The sequence below is a fragment of the Euleptes europaea genome, chromosome 1 (assembly GCF_029931775.1).
Source record: "Euleptes europaea isolate rEulEur1 chromosome 1, rEulEur1.hap1, whole genome shotgun sequence".
NCBI classification, from domain to species: domain Eukaryota; kingdom Metazoa; phylum Chordata; class Lepidosauria; order Squamata; family Sphaerodactylidae; genus Euleptes; species Euleptes europaea.
The window spans coordinates 36,975,332-36,987,877 of NC_079312.1; the positions used below are offsets into that span (position 1 = coordinate 36,975,332).

At 47.4% G+C, this 12,546-nt stretch overlaps 1 protein-coding gene across 2 annotated transcripts in view; it reads right to left on the minus strand.

Annotated features, from left to right (window-relative positions):
• ADAMTS9 (ADAM metallopeptidase with thrombospondin type 1 motif 9) overlaps nt 1-10,597 on the minus strand; it is a 171,528-nt gene extending 160,931 nt beyond the window's left edge. For both annotated transcript variants that reach the window (XM_056860504.1, XM_056860496.1), the window contains exons 1-3: nt 10,436-10,597; nt 8,944-9,350; nt 3,287-3,449 (exon numbers count right to left, since the gene is read on the minus strand). In XM_056860504.1, coding sequence (XP_056716482.1) covers nt 3,287-3,449; nt 8,944-9,350; nt 10,436-10,541 — 676 coding nt within the window. In that variant the 5' untranslated portion in view covers nt 10,542-10,597. The remainder of the gene's footprint in view (nt 1-3,286; nt 3,450-8,943; nt 9,351-10,435) is intronic.
• Between the last annotated feature and the right edge of the window lie 1,949 nt (nt 10,598-12,546).

Genomic DNA, 12,546 nt, shown 5'->3' on the forward strand with positions numbered 1-12,546 from the left:
CTCAGGAGTGCACTGGAACCCCTCCTCTGTTTTAATGGAGCTCAACGACAGGCTGTTCACACAATGGTTCTCATTATTTCAGGTACGAGGACAAGGAGACAAGGGTCGGTTATGCATGGGCACTTTCACTCACATTCACCCCCAGTCTGTCTCGGTTGTTCCTTCGAGTTATGCATGAATTTTCCGTCCATTAGAGATAACCTCTCAGCCAGCCCTCGCAAATTCCAGGTCTTCCTGTCCCTCAGTTAACCCGATTTGTTCGATCTCCTCTGAGATCAGCCCGGGTGAAATCCCCATGCAGAAGGCAAAGCATGAAATGAGGAAGCTTGAGGGAGGGACATTTCTCTCACAGAAAGAACTGCAGCCAATTACCAAGCACCGTGTCAAAAGGCTCCTCAAATGCTTCCTGCTTTCTGGGAATCCTTTCTGAGCAGAAGAGAGGGGTTTAGAAACGAGGTTTGGGTTCCCCACCCCCCACACACATTCCTTTTAAGGAGCTCTATTTTGTTTTTGGTTTTTAAAATGCTTTTTGACCTGGCACTTGGGTTTCCGAGGGGACGAAACTTCTAAGCACTACAGCTAATAACAAAGTGGCATTTCAAGGGGTGGGGACTCACAAGCTTCTTGTTTTGAGCTTGGAGACTGCTGGTGCATAGCTTCAGGAGAAGAAAGTGTGGGTCCAGTGAGCAACGAATCTCAGGTAAAACTCCCATGCATAAGCGACCAAGGCAGAAGAGGGGAGGGGAGAGCAGGAGGATCCACATATTTCCCCCCCTCACGGTCCTTCCAACTACCTTTGAGTCAGTGTGCTCCATCATCCGCTGATCCAATCTTCCAAGGGTTGCTGAGGAACTGTGCCAGATCCATGTCTCTTTCCAACTGTTCTGAGTCTCCTGCATCTGATCTCAAAGAAGGGAGCAGAGACAGCTGGAAGAGAGAAACCAGAGTGGCATAGTCCAGCAGCAACCCTTGGAAGGACAAACAATAAAAAGCCTTGTGAGAGGGGTCGTTCTCTCTGCTCCCCCTATAACATCAAGGAGAATATGGAGGCTGCCCTTGCTATACCTCTGCAGTAATATTTTGAGTTACCATGTGTGTTTCTTTTTTAAAAAACAAACAAACACCGCCTAATATTATTTCCATAGCAATTTCAGAACCACTGTCTCCAGCCCACACAGATTGCATAATCCGAAAGAGAACTAAGTCCTGATTTTCCCAAAGGAACACTGTATACTGGGGTGGGGGGTGTTAACAGCTATCAGACATAGCTTTGGGGGTACTTGAAGATTGCATGGCAAAAGCCTACTTGCCTACAACATAATATGAGCTCTGGATTAGTGTTCAAAGGAGAGAACTCCAACTGCAGAACAGCATGAAAAACTTGAGGAACACTGCCCCAGTTGCCTTGGAAACAGGCTGACACATTCATTTCCTTCCCCACTCCATTCAGACAGACAGAGCACACGCCAGGGGCTCCCTGATGTCATCCCATAGCCGTATCTGATTGGATATGTGATGGAATGATGTCATCATGTTTACAACATGCTCCCAGATTAGCTAGGATTATATTCTGAACAACAAGAAGAGATGCTATATCCAGAGCAGCAAACAAGGGGAACACTGAAGCTACAAACAGCCCTAAAGACAGGAAAATAAACCCCAAAAGGCACAATGTGGGCTTTTAAAGGAGGAGGGAGGATTCAGCAGTCCTTGAAAATCCCATCTTTGAACCAAAATATTGTCGAAGGCTTTCACGGTCAGAGTTCATTGGTTCTTGTAGGTTATCCGGGTTGTGTAACCGGGCTGTGTAACCAAGACCACGGTTACACAGCCCGGATAACCTACAAGAACCTTTGAACCAAAACGTTTAATAGGAAAAATTCATTTGCAACACTACTCAACATACCATAGCGGTTCCGGTATTTATTTGTGAAGACACAAAATCATGGCTGCATTTGAATTTGACAGCTAATGAAGTATACAGAAACACACGCAAGCTGTTTTGGAACAGTCAAAAGGAAGCTATTTTCCTGGGATGCCAAGAAGCAGACAGCAAGAAAGGCAGCACTATTTCAAGGTTTGAGAAATAAAGATCCAATAGCTGTAAAGCACCTCATAGGTGTCTCTGTCTAAAATATGCTAGTGGACTGTACAACAACTATATATATTTTGGGCATAATTACGGTTCTCTACACCAAGCAAGTAACAATCAGCTGTAGGTTTCTAATGCCACAACAATTAAGACAAGGTTGCTTCGGCCATTCCATCCACTTCAACCCTCTCAATATATATCGAGAGATGGTTTAGTGGGCAGGAATATGAGGTCCCTGGTTCAAATTTTACCTCAGCCATAAAATAAAGAGATAATATTGACCTACTTTACAAGCTAATGATTACTGAGAGAAATTACATGAAACATGGTGATCAATGCTAAAACACTATATACGTATGAGACCCTCAGTGGCCTTTGGATCCCCAGCATTCTACCTCTAACAAAGATACACTAGAAGCCACAATTTCTCTGTGCTGCAATAGATATCTTTTCTTCTCCTTCTCGCCTACTCGACTAGAGGGAAATATGTAGGTCTAGTTTTTCATCAATTAATTTTTCAGCATTAAAATTGGTGGTAAAATTGTATTAAGACTTAAAAAAAAAACAGATGCTGGGTTTTAGTGATCAGCACTTACTGCATTGAGAGAAAGGAATTAACGTAAACATGCAGTCCTATTACAAATAAATGAGCTCTAACTGTAATAAGCATTTTAAAAAATAGAAATAAATGTGTTTGTAGACAAGCTCAATGGGAGACCAGAAGGTGCTCAAAATGCTTTAGAGCAAGTTTCAGGTGAAAAGCACACCACAGCATAATTTGAAGGTGAAAGAGAACAAGTTTCCATATGCAAGGACTAAGAGACAAAAAGAGAATTCAAAATATGACCGATGAAAGGTACAGTTGGAAGCCATTGAGCTTTGCCTCCGGGAGATCAATAACATTACAACTCAAAGACATCCTGGCTGAGCAATACTACCAAGTTATTAACTCAGGGAAGCTTTTTCTATTGGGAGTAAAAGAAGAAGAAAGTATCTTCTTAAAACACAAGCTACTGATTTCAATGGTCTACCTTGCTTCAAAATTACTTGACACTTCTCAAAGTTTTGTAAGCTGCCATGGGCCCTTGGAGGGGGAAGCAATGGGGACAGGGGAGAGGCAAGATACAAATGTTTTCATTACTGTTATTAGCTAAACTCACACGGAAGGTCTGGGAAAATGGAAAAGTCAGGTACCTGAAGTGTCACAGGTCTGCCTGTCCCTTGGAGCATCTGTTGGAGGTATACTGTGTCTGTAGACCACGTGTGGCTTGGTATACTCTTCTTCATGTTCTCGTTGGTCAGATGTCAACAGTGGTTCTACGAAATAGTCTCCATCATGTGACCTGAATGTGCCTAGCTGAGAAGGAATGAGATACGAACAGTGAAGCTTTTAACGGCACTCTGCTAAGGACAGATGAGAGAAGCCGCCACACATTCACAACACAAACTTCTAAATCTTCATTTAAAACAAGGTTCTACACAAAGGCTGTCTCAGCACTGCAGGATTGCCTAGTTACATGTGCTTTAGCACACATGACATTCAGCAAATACGGTTTGTATCAGCTGCTCCTTTATCAAGGGCCACTTCGCATGTTATAAACAACTAATCTGTTAAGTATATGCTTTAAAAATATAAAATACGAATGCTGTAACATCCATTTTGAAAAGTGCATATTACAAGTGGGAACCCACAAGAACTTGCAGGAGGCATCTCATTTCCCAATCCCCCACTATTTCCTCTTTCTCTTTCCTGAAAGCCCCCATAGCCTCTACTTTTTGTGCTTCCGCCTCTCTGTCTAGGGTTGCCAACCCCCAGGTAAAGCCTGGAGATCTCCTTGAATCACAACAGATTTCCCAACCAAAGATCAGTTCCCCCTTAGGGTTGCCAGCTCCCAGTTGGGAAAATCCTCAAGGTTTGGGGAGGGAAGCAACCTTAGCATGGTATAATGTCATACAGTCCACTCTACAAAGCATCCATTTTCTCCAGGGCAATTAATTTACATCATATAGAGAGCAGATGTAATTCCGGATGATCTCCAGCCCCCACTTGGAGATGGGGAACCCTAGTTCACCTGGAGGAAATGGCTGCTTTCAAGGGTGGAGTCTATGGCATTGTCCCCTTCAGAGGTCCCTCCCCTCCTCAAACCCAATCCTCCCCAGGCTCCACCCCCCAAACCTCCAGGTACTTCCTAACCTGGAGTTGGCAATCTTATTCTTCCCACTCAACCTACCTTTATCTGCCCCTCTGTTTTCATCTTTCCCTCTCCTCTCCCCGCCCCCCAGCAACCTCTGCCTAGGAAAACTGTGGCCCAATTGTGTGGTGCCGGCTACAGGGCCAAGCCCACTTGCACCATAGGGAACTTTCAAGGACTTGTGGGGGGGTACCTCACTTTCCCCTGTATCACCCTCCCCACACTATTTCCTCTTTCTCCCCTCCTGTCAACCCTCATATCCTCTCCCCTTACTCTGACTCATACTCTACTCGTCAGTCATTCACCAACCTATCTTTTAGCTGCGTCCCATCTTCAGCTATATTTATTATTTATTTACTTCATTTATATCCCATATTTCTCCACAGTTGGGGTCAAAGCAGCTTGCATTATACTCCTCTCCTCCTTTTTATCCACAAAACAACCCTGTGAGGTAGGTTAGGTCCAGCAAGATGGGGATTTGAACCTGGGCCTCCCAGACCCTGCTCTGAAGCTCTAATCGCTAACCACACTGACTTTCATAAGGCGGCTGCTGTTGAACAGTAGCAAGCAGCCAGGCCTAACTGGGTCATGCAAGTCAGGTGGTGTCAGGTCACTCAAAAGGTTGCTTCCAGGCCTAGGGTTGCCAATCTGCCAGGGGGACCTGTAGATCTCCCAGAATTACAACTCAGCTTCAGACCACAGAGATCTGTCCACCTGGAGAAAATAACTGCTTTGGAGAGTGCACTTTACAGCATTTTATTCAGTTGAGGCCTCTCTCCTCAGATTCCGCCTTAAAATCTCCAGGAATTTCCCATCCTGGAGATGGTAACTTTAGTCAGGCCTGGCCCCAAGGTCCCCTCTCTCAAAGGCCAAAATAGGCCTGGAAAGGGCTCTACCTTCACTTTCCCCTGTATCGCCCTCCCCATGCTTTCACTGTCAGAACCAAGCCTTGCAATGCTGTGGTTGCCTAGCAACAGCTGCTGAGGGAATCTGCTGCTTAAAATTACAAGCACTCCTTTTATCATTTTGGGGCTTTTTAAACTTCCCAATGTATTTGTTTAAGATTTCAGATTTTTCTGCAAACCTGGGACCTGTTTCAAGTTTGTTGAAAGAACTGTCTTGCCTGTTCACAGCTCCCAACAGCGAATTTAAGTATCCAAAGATTTAGCTGACTTCACTATCAGCATATAAGATACAGGAACCTGACCACTTCCAGATCGTGGGGCCAAGGGCAGACAGTACTCAAGGGCCTCTGCCCACCACTAGGACCCTGTAGCTAATAAAATAATAATAATAATAATAATAATAATAATAATAATAATAATAATAATAATAATAATAATAATAATACTTTTATTTATACCACGCCCTCCCCTGGCCATGCTGGGCTCAGGGCAGCTGCCAACACAATCAATATACAACTAACAACAAGCAACAAAATTCAAAATTTAAACATAAAAACATTAAACAGTAAACCATCCTGACACACTGATATTTACATTTCCTTCTAATTCTATCTTTGGCGCCTAGTTGGATCCCAATAGGGAGAAATGTTACAATGGTGACTGTAGGTTGTTTTGAATGCCATATCACATATTTTACATGTCACATATCTCATATCAGAAATGGACCAGACTAGCAATTTGTGTGTGGAAATATGGAAAAGATTAAGGTCAAGATTGGACAGAGCCCAGTAGGTAATGAGGGGAAAGAGGATGAGGAGGTCAGTATCACAGTGATAACCTTCGCTGTCCTCAACCATAAGCCTGGTGGAACATCTCCATCTTAAAGGCCCTGCGGAACTCAGTTAGATCCCGCAGGGCTCTGGTCTCAGTAGACAGAGAGTTCCACCAGGTTGGGGCCACGGCCGAAAAGGCCCTGGCCCTGGTTGAGGACAGCCGGATGCTCTTGGAGCCAGTGGTCTCCAGTAGATTGTTATTAGCTGATTGCAGGGCTCTCCAGGGGTTATATACTCCTCTCTTCCTCTCCTGCACTCTGTGTGACACTGCTGCACACCTCCTGCACGGTCTTCCCTAGAGGTGCTATGCAGCTTGGAGTACAAGTGGCAGAGCACTTACAAGCCACCAGGAAGAGGAAAGGCACACAGGTGGGTGGCATGAGAGGTACGAAGGCAAGGGCTAGGGTCAGTGGGCCCTGCCAGGAACTCTAGGCCCCAGCAGCTGCAGTACCTTAGGGTATGGCTGATTCAGCCCTATACAGGAGGTGTGATTGGTTGCATCTCTGTGCTGAGCATATGCTCAGATCAAACCATGCATGATGCTCAAGTTCTGCTCAAGTTCTGAGGTTGACTCAGCGTTCCATCCTTCCGCGGTCGGTGAAATGAGTACCCAGCTTGATGGGGGTAAAGGGAAGATGACTGGGGAAGGCACTGGCAAACCACCCCGTAAACAAAGTCTGCCTTGGGTCAGGAATGACAGGGTTCTTGCACAGGGGACCTTTACCTTTACCTATCTTTATTGCAGGTACAGACAAGGGCCACAGAGTTGGATTAAAAAATTACTGACAATGATCCAGCATAAGCTTTTGTGAGTGAGACCTAATTTCCCCAGATGCACTCGAGTGCACAAGGGATGAATCCGAAGAAGTCAGCTCAGGAAAGCTTATACTGGAATAAGTTTTGTCAGTATTTTAAGGCGCTGCTTTATTTCAATTAACTATGCAGACTGGGGGGAGGAGGAATTAAAAGCATTGAGGATGTCATATTTGAAGAGAAATTTCACTTTCTCAGACAGAATTTCTACCCTCACAGAATCATTCTGGATCCCACAAATACTAGCTCAGAAAAAAGTGGAAAAAAGTTTCAGAAGCCCTGCTTTAACAACCCTGCTTCCTTCTCTGTCCCCCTCCAACCCCGGGAAAAGACCTTCGGAGACATCTTTCTCCCCTTTCCACCTTAAAGTTTCCAACAGCGAAGGGGCTGGGAAGTTCCTGGATTCCCTTAAGGTCGTTTTAGCAAGAAGCCACAACGCCAAAGTTGGGGTGATGCCTTCCCCATGAGAAGGTGGGTGGGATTAATTCTCTCCACGCACGTCCGAAGGGCAGGAACAACACATCCCCACCCCCTGATGGGTCTTCTCCCAGCCCCTTCTCCCCAGAACCCTGGGCGGGCATCAGCCCTCCCTTGCTGACCGCTGCCTCCGCCCACCGAATATCACAACAACAACAACAAGCAGTGAGATTACTACAACTGCACAGGCAGCACTTGGGAGAAAACAAAGATTGTTTGGGGGGGGCGGAGTAACAGGGCTGCCTGTCACCGCTCCCCCTTTCACCTTTTCAGGTACCACTTGTAGGGCACTGCCAGTGGGAACACCAACTCCCGGACAGCCCCTGCCTGGTCGGTGAGTATGGCTAAGCTTGGCTGCTTTGCAACTCTCCCTCTGGAATAGAAGGGGGAGTCAGGGGGCGGGGTGGGGGAGAGGAGAAGAATCCCTTTCCGTCCGTTACGTTTGAAGGATATAACGCCCCACAGAAAAGAAAATGCCACCCCTTTGCCCCTTTCCAGTCCCAATTTTGGCAGCCAAACCAAGCGAAGAGCAGGATGCCCAAACTTTAGAAGAGCCTGATACTGTCACTGCCCTGAAAAATCCTCCCAAACACACTCGCACATACAAACCACATTATCATTCTCTACTTTCCCCCACAACCCATAGGGCAGGGGCTCACTTAGTAAGAACTGGTCACAGAATTGACAGCCACGTACACTAAACGCGTTAATATGAGGTCAGCTCCCCCCCATTTTTAACTGCTCTCCAAAAGCAAGCGTGATTCAAGGCACGGGATTACTGCGTCAGCAAAGCGAGGGGAGTCTCCTATCTGGAGTAATGTTTCATCCCTCAAGAGAACGGGAGGTAAGAAACATGCTGCTTCTATTTTCCTCCCTCCACCTTAAATGTCCTTGGCTCCCAGGCGCAAAGCACCACCCTTGCTAGGGGTTCTGACTGAGTATCCTCCTCCCCAACCCACCCGTCTTCCCCCCCCTCCTCCAAAAGCCGCCTGGGGTAACCCCACCTCCTTGCTTCCGTTCCCACTGCGATCCCGGCCACACGTCAGAGCAGTTCCCCTGCAAAGTTGCCTCGGACACTGCTGCTGTGCGGGGAAAGTACCTGGCTCTAATGGCTCTTAGGAGAAAATAAATCCTTTGCTAATTACCAGGGCTGGTTTCCTGCTCACTCCATCCCCCCTTTACCCGTCAATCTCCTTTAAAAGATGAACCCTTGATATTTCCCCCCAGATTTCACTGATGATGCTGTCTTAACTTTCTTTCCCACCAGTGGGGAAGGAGATGGAAGGTTGAATGTGTCTAGCCTGCTTTTAAAAGGCTGCTGGGTGTTTTGAAATTAAGGGGGGGGGGTGAAGAAAGAAAAGCTCAAAGTTGCAACATCCATCAGCACGAAACAACTCTTTTTTTTAAGGGAAAAGGAGTTTTATTTTAACCCTTTGATCTTTAATTCAACTTCCCATCCCCCTGCAATCTTCCAGAGGCTGTAGAAAACCACAACAAGGATTTTCAGAGATACATGAACCCCAGAGATGTGGAGAGTTGAGCATAAGTTTTTAAAAATTCAGGCTATTTGGTTCCATCCTGCAAGTAAAAAGTGGTGTCCAAAGGAAACCGGCGCCAAACCAGACACTTACCATCCCAGAACAGAGGCTGATCACAGCAGTGTATTGGGGCTTTGTATTGACATGGCCTCTATAAAAGCAGTGCTTAATATCGCTCTCCTCTTCGGTGTAAAAGTTTGTTTGGTTAACCCCCGGTTCTCCGAGGAAGCTGACAGTGAAGAGAGGGGCAATAAATCCCGCATGGGCTGAAAGGTTGAAGAAAAAGTGCTGCCCAAAGGCGGAGAGCTTGTAGTGGGCTTGGGCGGCGCTGGAAGAGGCGGAGGGGGAAGAGGTAGCATTCAGGCCCCACGGCTCAGCGTCCAGAGGCAGGCTCCGCTTTGTCCTTTGAAAGTGGACCTTGGCAGGAAAGGGCTCCCCGAACTCATTCACCCGAGTCGGAGTCACGATCTCGTACTCGCTCAGGGCGTCCAGAAGTTTAGCTGCGGAAAGTGAACACAACAGTGCCTGTGAACACATGCAGAGGCGTGCGCCAGCATTGAGAACCACTTAGTGTTACATCTACCACGTGAGGCAGCTGCAGGGAAAGGAGCCAGCAGCTGTACTAGGTGCTGGGCAAAAAGCAACCCCCCCCCCCACAATACCCAGATCAGTGGCCAAAAATCTGGGTAAGACCCCAGTGCTTGCTGGACAGAACTGACCAGTGGCTCCTTTTCTAACATGCGGGCGGTTTTTATCACCGAGTTATGTCTTGTTTCCCTTCCTCCACACTCTTATCAAGCATCTAAAGCCGGGTGTTCCCTGGAGCGACAGAGGGCTGGGGGAGCTTCCCGGTTAGAGCAATGGCCCATGAACCGCCTTGCAAAGGATGCATGCACATAACAGTTCAGTTCTTATATAACCGAGCTGGGCATTGCAAAATAGCAAGCGAGCCAGCCCGTTAGCGACTGCAAACATAGCTTAGAAGCCCGCCTACAACCCTATACACATGTATGAACGTTAATAGACTATAACCCCATAAGGCATTGGAAATTAGGACTACTTTTCCCCCAAGCCTTAGATCGTTGCCATCAATAAATTATCGCCACGTTCGAAGGGAGTATGAACCTATTTTATAATAGTTTAAAACTACAGCCTTATCTAGATTTAAACTTTTTTTGGAGGGGAGGGGATCTAAATAGTTTGAGATCTGAAATGGAAAAGGTCAAAGTTTCGGGACAAACAGAAGTTTGCAGCTGCTGGGAGCAGAAATACACGTGACACACGGGGGGGTCTGTTTTTTTTAAGTTTGGGGAGCCGCCGGCTGCGTTCAAAGCACAAGCCGTGGGCTACCGAGCCCAATATTGCGGGTCCACAAGGCTACATTAGTAGGCGGAGACTTCGCCTGCGGCTGGAATCGCAGATGCTTAAATAACGTTTAGCAGAAATCCCCCCCCACCGGTGGCCACGCGTGAAACGTGACCCCCCCCCCGCCAAGCAACAGCAAAACTTCTCCCCCGTTTTAAAAAAAATAAATAAGAATAAAATAAAACCCTGAGCGCTGCTGTTCCTGCTGCCAGCATCTTACCTTGTCTCGGATGCAACCCCTGAATCCTGGCTGTTACACCGGCTACATTCAAGAAGTCCTGCAGGAACAGCGTGCTTAATCCCACTGCCCATAACGCAAGCTGCATGGTGGTTTGTGCCGCTCCGTTGCAGCGGCCGGCCTTTCCACCCCCCCGTTTTGCAAAAAAAACCCCCCCCAAAAAAAAGGCGATTCCACCCTTCTTTCGCCTTTTTGCTGCCGGGGGGGGGGGGCGGAGAGGGGAAGGGAGGTGGGTCGGAGCCAAAACTTGAGGTTTTTTCCCCCTCCTCCTCGGCTGCTCCCCCCCCTCCTCCTCCTCCTCCCACAACTTCACTTTTAGGAAACGTGGGGCTCGCTCTCCTCCGGTTTGACTCCCCGGGGCTCCTCTGGGGCAAGCGCGGCCAGCTCTGGAGGGTGGGCCGGGAGGATCGGAGACACCAGCATAGTGTCACGAGAGGGGCTGGCGAGGGAGGCAAAGACGCGGCGGCACTTTTGGTGGGCTGCCTTCCCTCCCCTCGCTCGCTCGCTCGCTCTCCCCCCCTGTTCGCTGGACGGCGGAGGGCTTGGGAACCCGTGTAGGATACCGGAGGAGGGGCGAGATCCGCCAGATCAAATGCCCAGAGATCCCGCCTCCACTTAAGGAGGGGAGCGAGGGGAAGGAGCTGGTTATCCTTCGTTGGGTGGCGTGGTGTCATTCCCCCCCCCCTTTCCCCTTGCTCGGCCAAACGTGACTTTAAACCAGCGACCCTCTTGCGGGGGGTGGCGAGCTTCCCGAAGGCGTGATTGAGGATTGGATTGGGATGGTCATGCTTAATAATCGAAAGCTTCCCCGCGCCGCCCCAGCTTCTGAGAAAGAGCTTTGGGGATCCGAGAGCCACCAAAACTCTTGAGAAGTGATCCCATGGAGAGTCCGGGAGAGAGAGCTCTGCAGCCTGAACTGCCAACCCGGAGAGAGAGAATAATCATTTCGACCAAGGGGAGTGAGCTGCCCTTTGGTTTCCTATTGTGGACTCCTTCCTCCTCCCCTTTATGAAAGCTCAAGCTGCCTGCTTGGATTCTTCCCCTTTTGCTATAATTTGTTCTCTTCAAAAGAAGGAAGCGACTTTGGAAGAATAGGCAGAAGTAGGCATCTGTTGATCCATCCCTGGATTAAGAGTTAACCTGGGACAATCAAGCACTTCATTAATACTTTATGGAGTGTTCACAGTGGGTCGCCGTGTTAGTCTGTCTGCAGTAGTAGAAAAGAGCAAGAGTCCAGTAGCACCTTCAAGACTAACAAGAATATTTTCTGGCACGGTAGGAGCTTTCGTGAGCCACAGCTCACTTCTTCAGAAAGCTCATACCCTGCCAGAAAATATTTTTGTTAGTCTTGAAGGTGCTACTGGACTCTTGCTCTTTTATGGAGTGTGAAAGGCTTTTGTCGGTTTTTGCTGAGCAGGGGGAAAAAAACCCCTTTGAGAGAAAGAAAGAGAGGCCATCAGCCACAAAACCCTGCCTTACAACTTTCATAACCAAAAAAGCCCACTAAGAATGTGCTTCTTAATTTGGTTGTGGTGCATTTTACCCCACCTGTACAAGAAAGTACCATTTTAGTTATTTTTAAAAAAAATTAAAGTCATTAAGGTTCTGCAAAATGTTTGTTGTCAGAAAAAGAATGTTGACTTTGAAGTGAGCCCCGTTGAAATCAAGAGGACTTTCTTCTGAGTAAACGGAGCCATCTGACACTACGAAATCTGCGGGAGCCAAAGTTAAGCATATTGGCCAATCCTTGAGTTAAGATGGCTACCATTATTTCAGACCTTATATTGTTGTAAGGAACTGGGAGTCCAGCAGCGACACCAACAAGTAAAAATAAAGAGCAGGCCAAAAAAGAGAGAGAGACAATCATGACAGCGTTTTTGCCAACTCCTTCACTGCCCTCTGCAAACGCCATGATGCTCACTGGCGATGCTTCTGTGATAGTACCCATGCATGGAAAACATGCCAGCCTACAGTGAAAGTGGGAACATAAAGATGATGTCATGAAGAGCAAACAATGCTGTTCATCTCACAGCACTTGCCAATTTAAAGACATCACTGCTCTGGCTAAAATTGGAATTTTTCAAGAATATAGC